We start from the raw sequence: 12,950 nt of genomic DNA on the forward strand, positions 1-12,950 counted from the left end.
TGCGTTGTGTATTTTTCTTCTGTGTTGGTTGGCTCGGCAGTGGGTCTAGTTGTTTTCTTGAGGTTGTGGCTTCATATGCAGGTGAGGAGGTCTTTGCCTATGGGTCTCAGGAGAGCCATCAAGTGTTTATCTGCACAGAGGAAGAAAGAAAACAAAAGACGACAGAGCAGTATTTGTCCAAACACTAGGGTTGTAGCGTTTTCAGAGTCTAGTGTTGTTGTTTCATTCTTTCCCTATTTCTTAATTGATTTGAGACACCTAATGGACAAGTGAGGTAAGGATGGACTAAATGGGGAAAGGCCTATGAGGTTGTCTTCACCCTGGATTGGCCCCCGACGCCTGTTGCATCAGTTCTTTCTAGGGCCCTCACTGAACCGTGTCCTATTCTGTCCCTGTGTTGTGTACACACTGTACAGTGTGTGAGAAAATTGGCACATTTTCATTCTCCAGTGAAACATCAGTCTTAATAGACATCATATAGAGCATGGAGGTCTGATTGTAGTGTTCTGCAGTGTAACATTTATGGCTGTGAGTTTTCTGAATGTCCCCCAAACAAAGGCTGTGACAGTCACTTTCCTTTTGTTCTATTAAACAAAAAATAAGTCTTTCATCTTTGTTGTGAGTTACTGGGGAAATTAAGCACTCACAGCCTAAATGGTTAACACCGTATCAAGTTGCCCCACAAGTTTAACGAGGAGGGGAGGGGCTGCTTTAAAGTAGCAAACAAATGTAGTAAGAGCTGCATAACATTGTTAACTTGTCTTAAGTTATTTTTATTTTTTCGACATTCTTTTCCAAAATGTCCGTGCTTGCCACAGTAAGAACAACTGGCTTCTCTAGGACTTTTGCGTTTCTTTGGCTTCTCTGAGTTAACCTTAAAGGATGCTGCTGCAATTTTTACTCTTGCCTTGACATCAAAGTCTCTTTCCCAAATAGCTAAACTGTCCAGGTTGTCTTGCAGGGTTCTATTTGACCATGTAAGATCTAAGAAAGGCAATGCATTTCTATGTTCTGACAAAAGACCATCGGACCATGCGCGAACTAGAGGACCATTATGACCTAACACTTTCTCTGGAGTGTCGGCAATCCCGCTGTAAGCGGCAGCGGTCTGGCAAAATCTTTCTGTGTACTCACAAACAGTTTCATCCTTCTTCTGTACACAACTAGTAATTTTCAACCAATCCACTTTCGGTCCAACAATGTCCTTTAACACTTTCAGAACTTCCTCTCTCAATTCATCTTTACTGGCTTGTTGCAGTTCAGAATTGTTTACAGCACTTTCAAAATCATTGAATTCTGAATCAGTCAAGATCTGTGATATTAGCTGGGTGACTTCAGCTAGAGTCATATCATAGAGTCGCATCTTTTTGGACAACTCTCTCCTAAACTCAGAAAAATTTCTTTGCACTGATGGCAAACTTTCAGCAATTCTCTCAATATCTTTAGGACCTAAATATGTTTTGACTGCTTGTGGCTGCAATATGGGGGTTGCAAATGGAACTGTATCAACACCTTTTCCCTGAGGCTTTTGTTTAGCTACACACACTTCAACTGCATTTACATCTGCATTGACATTGTCCTCTATTCTATCAAAAGACTGTAAATCAGGATAGCTTTCATCTGACTGTTGGTCTTCTAAATCACATTTGGTTGAGGCTTTGTTATGGCCCACCTTTGTCTTGAGACAGGACGTGAGTCTGCAATTGTTTGTTCTGATCGTTTAACGTAGCAATACACTGAGCTTGTTCTTGTGCAATGGATAAGCTAAATTCTCTGTGACAACAGATAATGGCTTTCATATCGTTCTTGCGAATACTTGCTCCTAGTACCTTCTTACAATCTTCAATTGACCAAACTTTGACTGCATCAATGCCAAATTTCTTTGTTAAATTCAATCTGACTTTCTCAGTCACGATTGTGTCCATGCATTCTCCTAACAAGGACTTAAACTCATTGTCTGTCCATAACGGGCTAGCTAATCCACCTTTCTCCATTGTGGAAATCAGCCTAGCATTCCTTCTAACCATTTTGTGACTTTCTGTTACCACAAACAAACACTAAAAAAAAAAAACTTTTCTCTACTGTCTTGCAAACAGAGGGTACAATCTTATTAGCACATGAGGCTAAATCTTCTCTAGCTTACAAAGGTACAAACAATATTAACATGTAACTGTTAATCTTCCCTGCCAACAACAGAGGATCAATTTCATCTCTAAAAGAAAAAACTTTTTAGAGGCTTATCTTTAGTTAACTAAACTCTACAGCTGTTTGTTAACTACTTCTCTGAACGGCGCAGAGGAAAACATTTGTTCTGGTCTGCATTGGTTCTTTGAAATGGAGTGAAACTCACCGAATCGTTGGTTGTACAGAAAACATTCGTCTGGAACTCAGTCAGCTTTGTTGAGATCTTTGAGCTTGAAGTTTCAAGATTCAGTCTGGAACTCAGTCAGCTTTGTTGAGATCTTTGAGCTTGAAGTTTCAAGATTCAGTCTGGAACTCAGTCAGCTTTGTTGAGATCTTTGAGCTTGAAGTTTCAAGATTCAGTCTGGAACTCAGTCAGCTTTGTTGAGATCTTTGAGCTTGAAGTTTTCAATCTGGAGGAAGCTGGAAAGCTTGAAGTTTCAAGATTCAGTTCTTTGAGTTTCCTTCTTCTCCATCCGGGTCACGGCACCATCTGTTGTAAAGTTTTTCTTTCTTCAAAGCAGAGACCAGGAGACAGTCGGGATCGCGTTCAACAGAAGTTATTCTTTATTGAGAACTCCACTGTACGCGGCTGTAGAAACTTCCAACATGATCTAACTCTAATACAGTATGCATTGTAGTTATATACATTCCAAGGGGGAGGGATTACATAGAGGTGGAGACTCTGAACAAAGCATGCAAATGAAGTAGGAACACACCCTACTCTGAGTCCAATTGAATCAGCATAACTATTCACATGCTGATACTGGCCAGGAGCTCCAATTCCAAGAGCCATCCCAGAGCCGTTAAAGACAAAAGGTGAAAGTCAATCAACCTAACGATTCAACGTCTGGACTGTGGCTCTTGCTCCAAGGGCCATTAAAGACAATAGGTTAGCGTCTCCGTGATCTGACTCATTTAACTTACAAAGGAAAAACAGGTCAGGCAGGAATATCTTGCTGTAAACTCAATAATCACTTTCTCAGTTTATATACTATCTAAATTAAAACCTCAAATGCTAAAATCAGTATTCTTCACCGTGATGTTATGTAAGGAAGCATATCTGAAAACATATTCTTAAATTTTAACCCTTCACTACGCTATGCTTGAATCTGACTAGCTGACGAACGTTCTAAGGTGTTAAATTATTTTTAGGGAAGCGCACGGCTTAAGTCGTTCCAGGCCTTGACCGCATTACAGTTCCATATCACTTTGTGTAGTTAACTGTAATAATGGAAAATATAGGATACAATACTGATATAGCACACAGACATAACAATGACAAAATGACAAACAATTTAGATTTTTTTAAAGTGAATTTTAATATTTATGGTGAACATGATAATTTTTACTACTGGGCAACAGCAGTATTGGAAAGTCCAGATATAAAAATAAATAAAAGGAAGTGGACATTGAATGCAGCCGGCAACAACAAAACAACAGCTGGACAGACTCGAAGGTGAAAAACATGAAGAAAAAAACAACAAAACAACAGCTTGGGCTGTCAATGTTTTTAACCACTGGCTTAAGCCTTAAGGTCAAAAAAGTAGATTGAGAGGGGACAGACGCTTTAAATGCCCAGCTGCGAGCTTTCTATGCCACCGTCCGAAACCAGTCTGGCGCAGAGTATTCAGTGTCAAGTTGTCTTTCCCTAAGAGCTGGACTGAACTGCCATATATCCAAATTAGGCAGTCGGAATTCAAGTCATCCAACAACGTATTCAGGGTCGTCCACAAAAGGTTGGAAGGTTGTAAGGAGAAATTAGTCCTACACACAAGGACAGAAACCTGACAAATGTCTTGAAATAAATCATCCGAACAATGCTTTGAGGTGTGGTAACTGTAGTATAAGCGGAATAATTGACTCCGGGCCGTGAATGATGCATAAAATAATTTTTTAATAAAAATAATGCACACCCGAGGTGTAATCTGCTTCACATCGTGGCCGCATTACCACCTCGGGTGTGCCTTATTTTTCTTATGATTCAACAGCCCGTCGTCAATTATTCCTTACTTGGTATGACAAAAGCATAAATAAATTATGATATTTTTTGCTCAATTTTTCCCAACAATATGTGAATACTGAGCCTTATTTATTTCATGCCCCATAACAGATTCATACAATTGAATGTGTATGTTTCTGATTTACAAACTCTCATGGTTTTATCCGCAAAGCTCTGCTACATGTCGAGATGAGTGGCTACAGGCTATTTCTACTGGAATCAACGATTATACCAAGAAAGAGACCACCTTCACCTCAGTTAGAAACCCTGAGATGGTAAACTGACTCATAAACTTTATATAATCTTCATGTGTGCAATTTTGTTGTAAACTAAATCAATGAAATTTTCCAGGCAACCCAAGACGTTGTAGACATTAAGGCCCAGCTGGGAACCAGACGCCCAATATGGATCCCAGATCACAGAGTCACTATGTGTATGATCTGCACCTCTGAGTTCACCCTCGCCTGGAGACGCCACCATTGCAGAGCCTGTGGGAAGGTGAGAAGATTTTGCTCCCTTTAGACCCCATTTACATCTGATATTAAATTCCATTCTTGGTAATCCGATCACAAGCAGCAAAACCAGTGTGGCATTGCATGTCCACTGTGTGATCCAATCACTCTGTTAGGGGGTAACATTTTAGGACCCAAGGACCAGATGTTTGAAAGAAGACCCCGGAGTCAGAATTATAATAAATTGATGAAAAGTTTTACTGAAGATAGTTTGCAGTTTCATCAGCAGAAGTCAGCTCCAAGACTCACACAGGAGTTTGTAGGCCGCCCCGCTTACAGTTACAAAGATCATAGCAGTTATACCCTACACACACACACACACACACACACACACACACACACACACACACACACACACACACACACACACACACACACACACACACACACACACACACACACACACAGCAGTTATACCCTTCACCACACACACACACACACACACACACACACACACAGCAGTTATACCATACACCACACGCACGCACGCACGCACACACACACACACAGCAGTTATACCCTTCACCACACACACACACACAGCAGTTATACCCTTCACCACACACACACACACACACACACACACACAGCAGTTATACCCTACACCACACACACACACGCACACACGCACGCACGCACGCACACACACACACACACACAGCAGTTATACCCTTCACCAAGGTCGAAGCTACGTCCTTTATTCAGGTTGCAGTTTCTGACTGGCTAAGAAATAGATAAACATAGTCATTTTCCACACATATACATATAGACTGAAGCATATCTCCATCGATTATGCAGCTGACACTCGGACTCTGGAGTTAGGCACGTCGTGACCTTCCAGGTCACAGATTTGGGTTGCTGGGCGCCAGCATGTCCCGAACAACAACTCAGTCAATCTCCAATAATGCCAGTGGTTCCTTAAAGGGTTAGTTCACCCAAAAATGAAAATTATGTCATTAATGACTCACCCTCATGTCGTTCCAAGCCCGTAAGACCTCCGTTCATCTTCGGAACACAGTTCCGACAACAAAAATAACGACTTTATTCCACTATTCATTTCCTTCTCTCTGGTCTCAAGCTATTTCACGTAGTGTAACTGCGTAGCGCGTCTGTGTTGTACGTCACACGCATCACACATGACCAGCGTCGGCCAATAGTGAGCCTACGTGTGACGTACAACACAGACGCGCTACGCAGTTACACTACGTGAAATAGCTTGAGACCAGAGAGAAGGAAATGAATAGTGGAATAAAGTCGTTATTTTTGTTTACTTTTTGCGCACAAAAAGTATTCTCGTCGCTTGATAAACTTAAGATCGAGCCACTGATGTCACATGGACTACTTTGATGATGTCTGTATTGCCTTTCTGGACGTGAACAGTATGCCGTCCATTGACTTTCAATGGAGGAACAGAAAGCTCTCGGACTAAATCTAAAATATCTTAAACTGTGTTCCGAAGATGAACGGAGGTCTTACGGGCTTGGAACGACATGAGGGTGAGTCATTAATGACATAATTTTCATTTTTGGGTGAACTAACCCTTTAACCTGTAACCAAGAAGACTAACACACACTCAGACACACAGCTTTTCCTAGGTTGGATTTGTCCAGACTCTAACTATAAACAGGAGAGTCGTCTTAAAACATCAAGATAATGCATTCTTTCTCTCAAGGAGAGCTACACTTTAGTCTAACTGGAAGGTAACAAAGAAATGGTCCCTTAAACAACTGGCTCCAATGACCCCTATATGTTTTAACACGTTGAAGACCTTTCTCAAACACAAAACAAGTCCCTATTTCATTTCTGGAAGCTGGGCTAAATAAGCAAGCACTGTTGCTACATTCAGATATCAAATACAGACATTAAAGAATACATGAAAAGAACATTTCAGTAATCACACTGGTAACTTCTATAAAAAGGAAAATCTCACAAGCCTAGAGAAGTCATTCAACTCATGTGATATTTAGAAGGAAATATATTGATTAATACCTTGATTATAATCACTCATTCATGGAAGCAGCAGTGGATTCCAATCCCCCCCCCCCCCTTCAAATCAAAACACTTTCTGTCATAGGCATAATTTGCGGGTGGGACGGGTGGGGCATGTCCCCACCACTTTTTACCAGGGTCGATATTGTCCCCACCACTTTTTGAAACATCTCGCGGCAAGAATGTACCTAATACAAAAGAAACATCTCCATTTGATGAGAAATTTGTTCGTTTGTTTTAAAAAAGAGTCGATCTGGCAATGGAATGTGTTGTTTTTGAAATCATGCTGAGTGCTCGTTGCTGCTGGTAGCAGTGGCGGGAAGCAACTGTGCTATATTATTGATCTGCCTTACTTCAAGTGGACGATGATGCAATTTTCTTCTAGAAACAAACTTAGTTGTATTATTTTCATGTTATCACTGTGAAGCTGCTTTGATACAATCTGTACTGTGTGCTTTTTACACACTTATATATTTCTTATATAAATAAAGGTGACTTGACTTGACTTGACTCTACACATTCACAAGGGGAGCACATGGCAAGAACACATGAGGGAAAAGGGAATCACATGACAGGAACCATGACTAAAGGCAAATTGCCTAAATAAAAGACATTAAACATGAAACAAACAAAACCAAAAAATGCGGCACCTGATGCCTTGCAGGAATACCCACACAAAAACAAAACCCAAACAATAGTCTGGGAGGGCGGTGGAACAGAGGCAGTCTAGGGGAAGGGAAGAAGAGCCAGGCCCATGAAGGGGAATTGGGCCCGAATCACAACATGGCAGTGGACCTGGACTGTGGAGCAGCAGTGGGCATGAGCCGTGAGGCCGTAGTAGACCTAGACTGTGGAGCAGTGGCGGGCCTGGACCATGGAGCAGAGGGTCATGATGCAGCAGTGGACCTGGACCATGGGGCGATGGCAGACCTGGGCTGTAGAGTAATGACGGAAACCATGGACTGTGGAGCAGAGGTTGGTCTGGAAGGCCAGAGGGGGAATGGACAACCTCTGTAACCTCTGACATGAGGCGCAGAAAGTTCATGGACGGCCTCCGTGGCTGTGACATGAGGCACAGAGAGTTTGTGGACGGCCTCTGGAGGAGCAGAGGTGTGTGGAGCCCAAACACACCAGTGAACGATCCCCATTATGTGGAGTGCAGCTGACAGTGGTAGGATCTCTGGGACCACTGGACTTGGGAGTACTGGGCTTGAGAGCGTTGAGGAGGTTAGCGGTGAACCAAGCTCTGCATCCGCTAGAGCTTGTCTCCTATAGACCCCTCCCAAAAGATCCTTAGGGGAAACTTGCATGGCGGCCATGGCGTGACGAGGCTCTGTGGTGGCGGCCATCTTGGCTGAAGACTCCTGTGTGGCGGCCATGACGTGAACAAGCTCTGGCTTGGCAGGCATATTGTGAACTAGCATGATGACATGATACCAGGTGTAATAGTCTCACATAGTCTGAGTTTAACTCACAGGAATGAGTCGTAAAACTCAGAAAGTCAGCATTTTTTAACTTCCGGTTCCATTGTCCCAAAGTCAGTGAGTTTTAGGTTTTTGATTAAATATCTGAAAAGAGGTCTGTGGTTAACACAATCTCAAGATATTTCCATGTTTTATTCTATAGCCTATAGAAGAAACAAGCAACAAATGTAATCTATCAATCCATTGTAGATTTTAAAACTTCAAACTTTTAGAAAGTAAAAAATGTCAGGGTGATTCAACTTTCCTAACATCATACCTAATATAAAGAAAAAAATCAACTTTAAAAGAATGAAATTCTTGAAAATGTATGTTGGAAGCTGCTTCGCAGAGCATGCTTTGCAGAGCGTTTATTTATAATATATAAATAGATTAGAAATTTTGGGGTGTGTGTGTAATTTACGCTGGCAAAACATCCAAGTATCATCAACTTATGTTTACCACAGATTTTATTTTATTCATATATTGAAAACCCCATAATAAAAACTCATAGGAAAATTAGTCTTCCTGGTTTTGATATCATTCTTGCACAACTCTACTAGCGACACCCGTGGCCGTTAAGTGAACTGCAGCCAGCAACTTATTGCTCGTGCATGTACAAGAGACTGAACGTGATTCAAGGCCCTCATATACTCAGGGCGAATTTCTATTATGTTATTTGCTTAGAAGCAAAAAGAAGTTGGAAATACCTTTGCAGCTACATACAGTTAAAGAACATCCTGACTCGGTCCACGCTGCTGAGAGTGATGTATAGACAAATATGTAAATATGTGCACTTTCCTCTCAATAACAAAATAAACACAACAAAAATGACAGCGGTGAGAAAGCAGCAGTTAAAAGCATCTGATCATAGCGATGTGCATATGTTTACTCAAGCTCTGCAATTCACCTGCATTACGACAGATGAGGTAATTCAAGTTACACTGTTATAATAGATTTATTATAAAGTATATTTGAAACTATAGCGTATTTATGTGAGACTATAGTTTGAATCCCTTTTCTTTGCATGACACATTGACATTAGTCAAGTCAAATCAAGTCACCTATATATATAGCGCTTTTTACAATACAGATTGTTGAAGCAGCTGTACAGTGTGAAATGAATGCAACAAAGTTTGTGTTGGCTGTATAGAAGCTCTAGAAGAAAGTCACTGTCCAGTTTAAGTAAGTTTAGTGTTGATTAATTTCCACTGAAAAAAATATTAGTTATTAATTTAGTACATTGTTCTTAGCAGCATGGAGAAAACAGTTCTCATACAGTGCAGAGCTCTTACGGCATCATCCTGAACATTGTATTTATTTCATATGTCATTGAAAGGAAGAGAGAGGTTCTAAACGTCACATCCTTTTGATTTTCCTGGCAAAAACATCCCGAATTCTTTACATAAAAATGGAATTTTTGAAAACCTAGGATGGCAGGGAAGGTCTTGTTTTTTTAAGTTTTGTTACAAGCTTTGTCGATTAATACATGAAAATGTATTTTGTATCATTTTACTTTTTTATTTGAAGAAATATTTAAGGAAAGTGTTGTGATTGTCTTATATGTGATTGTAAGGAAAATGTTTTTTACTTGTGTAATGTTTTCTTTCAGTCTTTCTGTTGCATAGTAATTGTTCAGTGATGCTTATGTGCACATGCATTCTTTTCTCTTGGCATGTAGGTTGTGTGTCAGGCCTGTTCGACTAATGAACAGCCACTGAAATATATGAAGAATTGTCTTGCGCGGGTTTGCGATCTCTGCTTTTCTGCATTGCAGCAGAGCAATTCAGGTTTCACATGCAAACACACTCATACAGAAACACTGTCTGCTTTAATGTATTTTTATTTATTTGTATTGATTTCTATAAAATAAGAGCCTGTGTGACATTTTACTCATATTAGGTGACGAAGAACCCAGTAATTCGCCTACTAAGTCCCCTGGTTCCTTTCCATTCAGAAAGCAGAAGAAAATACCAGCAGCCCTAAAAGAGGTGATGATCCAAATGATCCAAAGAACTGCAACTGTCTTTTAAATGCCAATCAAAACTGACTAATAAAGACAGTTTCACAGTGTATTGAGCCATTGACAATTGTCTTGTACCGCCTTTAGCATAGTTTAGCAAATTATCTTAAAGACATGTAATATATGATGTGTGACATTTGAATCTATAATTTTGTGAAAATGATGCTAGTATTTGATTTATCAACCATGCTTGAGGGATTTAATTCAACCGTGATACGTTTGCAAGCATTTTTGGCTAACAATAATGTTTTTATTAACAATTATTATTAAAAAAGACTTAAAAAAAAAAATCTTCTATTTAAAAAATACTTCTTTAAAAAACTTTTACAAATCTTAGCAATCCCAAACTTCTGAACAGTAGTGTCAGTAAATTGAATCCATTCATTAATTTTAGGTTTCAGCTAACACAGATGGGTCCTCGATGAGCGGCTACTTGGACCTCTCCAACAGGAAAGCCAACAGGAAACCGTGGAAACGGTTCTGGTTTGTCATCATGAACAAAGTTCTGTACACATATGCTGCCAGTGAGGTAAGATTATATAAATTCAGAAATTTTAATATAATGAAAAACTCAGCATAAATGAGTACACTACCTCTGTGCATAAAAATATATTTTGGTAACACTTTACATTGCTAACATGGACTTTAAAAAGAATTAAAAATATACTTCTAACAGCATTTATTAATCAATGTTAATTTCAACATTTAATCAAAAAAATCAAAAGTTTTATTTGTTAATGCACTGTGAACAAACATGAACAAACAATGAACAGTTGTATTTTTATAAACTATTGTTATATGTTAAGAAAGATGTAGAAATACTGTAGCAAATGTATTACTCATTGTTATTACAGTTTTATACAATCACTTTGCTACTATTTTCAGAACCTTGATGTCATTTTTCAAAACTCTAGACACAAAACTCAAAACGGTTATCACTTGTAACACAGGCTGTCTAATGTTCAAAACATTGCATTGTGCATTCACATCTTTAAAGAAATTTTGCACTTGCACAATCATTGGTTCAAAAAACAAATTTACTGTGAAATACCATTGAAACATATCTATAGATCACCCACACACAAGCAACCGATAGTTTCACTGTGTCATTGTTCGTACAATCATTAAATATTGTAGAACAAAATAGGTGATACAGGTTTCATTATAGTACTACATGTACAGTAAATACATCTCTGTAAAAGTACTGCAGTAGTAGAGAGAATACTACAGACACAGTGGAATCATTGAACAAAGTTTGTAATATATTGATGCAAAACACTACAGTACAGCCACAGGCCCACAGCATAGGTTTATTTGAATCAAAGCTAAAATAATTAGCTATGAAATAGAAAAGAAAAGACAGTACTGTAAAACATCAAATGCAGTGTTCCTCAACTTGCGTGCTTGTACTGTAAGAAACAGAACAGGAGTGATTATCTATACAGTGCAGTACTGTCAATACTGTAAATCAGTGGTTCCCAAACTTTTAACAGGCATGTACCCCCTGAGACATTATAGATCTTCCGGAGTACCCCCAACACCACCAATTGTTAACAACAAGTTTTTGTTATTTTTTATTAATATTTATTTTTATCAATTATGTCGAGAATAGTGAATAGAATCATAAACATATGATACAAATCTCATCAAAAGTCAACATAATTCGCGTACCCCCTGAAATCAGTCCACGTACCCCAGTTTGACAACCGTGGCTGTAAATAGTCTGAAAAGGTGGTACAGTATTTGGGACCATACACTGTCAGAAATAGGGGTACAGTAGGAGTCCATTTCTGTTCCCCATGGTACAATCTACACTAACGTACCCCATAGGGCTTATTTATTGGACCTCAAGGTACATATATGTAGCTTTTTGAGTGTCAAAAAGCATTAAAAGGTACATATATGTACCGTTTCTTTTAAAGGGGACATATCATGCTAAATCCACTTTTTTAGCCCTTAAATGCATTTTGTTGTATATTTGGAGTGTTTAGAAGTACAGAAAAGTTGAAATTATTCTCTTCAGGTGCTTCGTTGATATCTTTATATTCAGTTTTGGCCTTATTTTTCAACCTGTTCCGATTTTTCTGTTATCTATGACGTTTTGTGAACTATTACGTCACATTATTTGCAGAGGCACTGCCAAATAAGGACATTGACTTCCAGCCCAACACTTCGAGCAATCCGCCATTTTTATTTCTCGCTGCAATTTTGTAGTCCAAGTTACGAGAGGGTAAGTTAAAATGTTCGGTTGTTGGATGTAGTAACCCACACGCTTCATTACACCGTCTAATGTAGATGAACTGCCGCGCATGTTTAACTGAAAGAACGAGCAGAGAGAGAGAGAGACCCGGTCGCGCGCACGCTCTCTCTCTCTCTTCGGAGCCAGGCGAAAGTGTAAACAAGACACCGTCTCCAAACTAGACGCTGTCTTGCTCTCTCTCCCTCGCACATATTAATCAAAATAAATCGAGACGGCGGTAAAAGGTCGGAAGACCAAAGTTTCATGTGTAAATACAGTAACACACCATTGCGATACATCCATATGAAGACGTTGTTTTGCAGGTTCGTCGTCTTCATTTTCATCTCGCTCCGGCTCCGACTCTGGCTCGAACATGTAAGGCTGGCTGGACAAGTCTTCCGTTGTTGACATTTTGTTAATAACGTGTGAATAAAAAGTTTCTGTGCGGCTAGATAATCGTATCTCTGCTATCAAACTACAAAAATGGCCGAACGGGGTGGAGTTGAACCGAGTGTCACCTGGAGAGGGGGCGGGGGATGAAGTG

At 39.6% G+C, this 12,950-nt stretch overlaps 1 protein-coding gene across 2 annotated transcripts in view; it reads left to right on the forward strand.

Moving 5' to 3' along the window:
* The window catches only part of LOC307151600 (FYVE, RhoGEF and PH domain-containing protein 6-like), a 66,816-nt gene that overhangs the window by 50,697 nt on the left and 3,169 nt on the right, over positions 1–12,950 (forward strand). For both annotated transcript variants that reach the window (XM_079859698.1, XM_079859697.1), the window contains exons 15-19: positions 4,356–4,458; positions 4,535–4,681; positions 9,826–9,934; positions 10,047–10,135; positions 10,562–10,696. In XM_079859698.1, coding sequence (XP_079715824.1) covers positions 4,356–4,458; positions 4,535–4,681; positions 9,826–9,934; positions 10,047–10,135; positions 10,562–10,696 — 583 coding nt within the window. The remainder of the gene's footprint in view (positions 1–4,355; positions 4,459–4,534; positions 4,682–9,825; positions 9,935–10,046; positions 10,136–10,561; positions 10,697–12,950) is intronic.

The sequence above is a fragment of the Squalius cephalus genome (assembly GCF_949319135.1).
Source record: "Squalius cephalus genome assembly, chromosome: 23".
Classification (NCBI taxonomy): Eukaryota; Metazoa; Chordata; class Actinopteri; order Cypriniformes; family Leuciscidae; genus Squalius; species Squalius cephalus.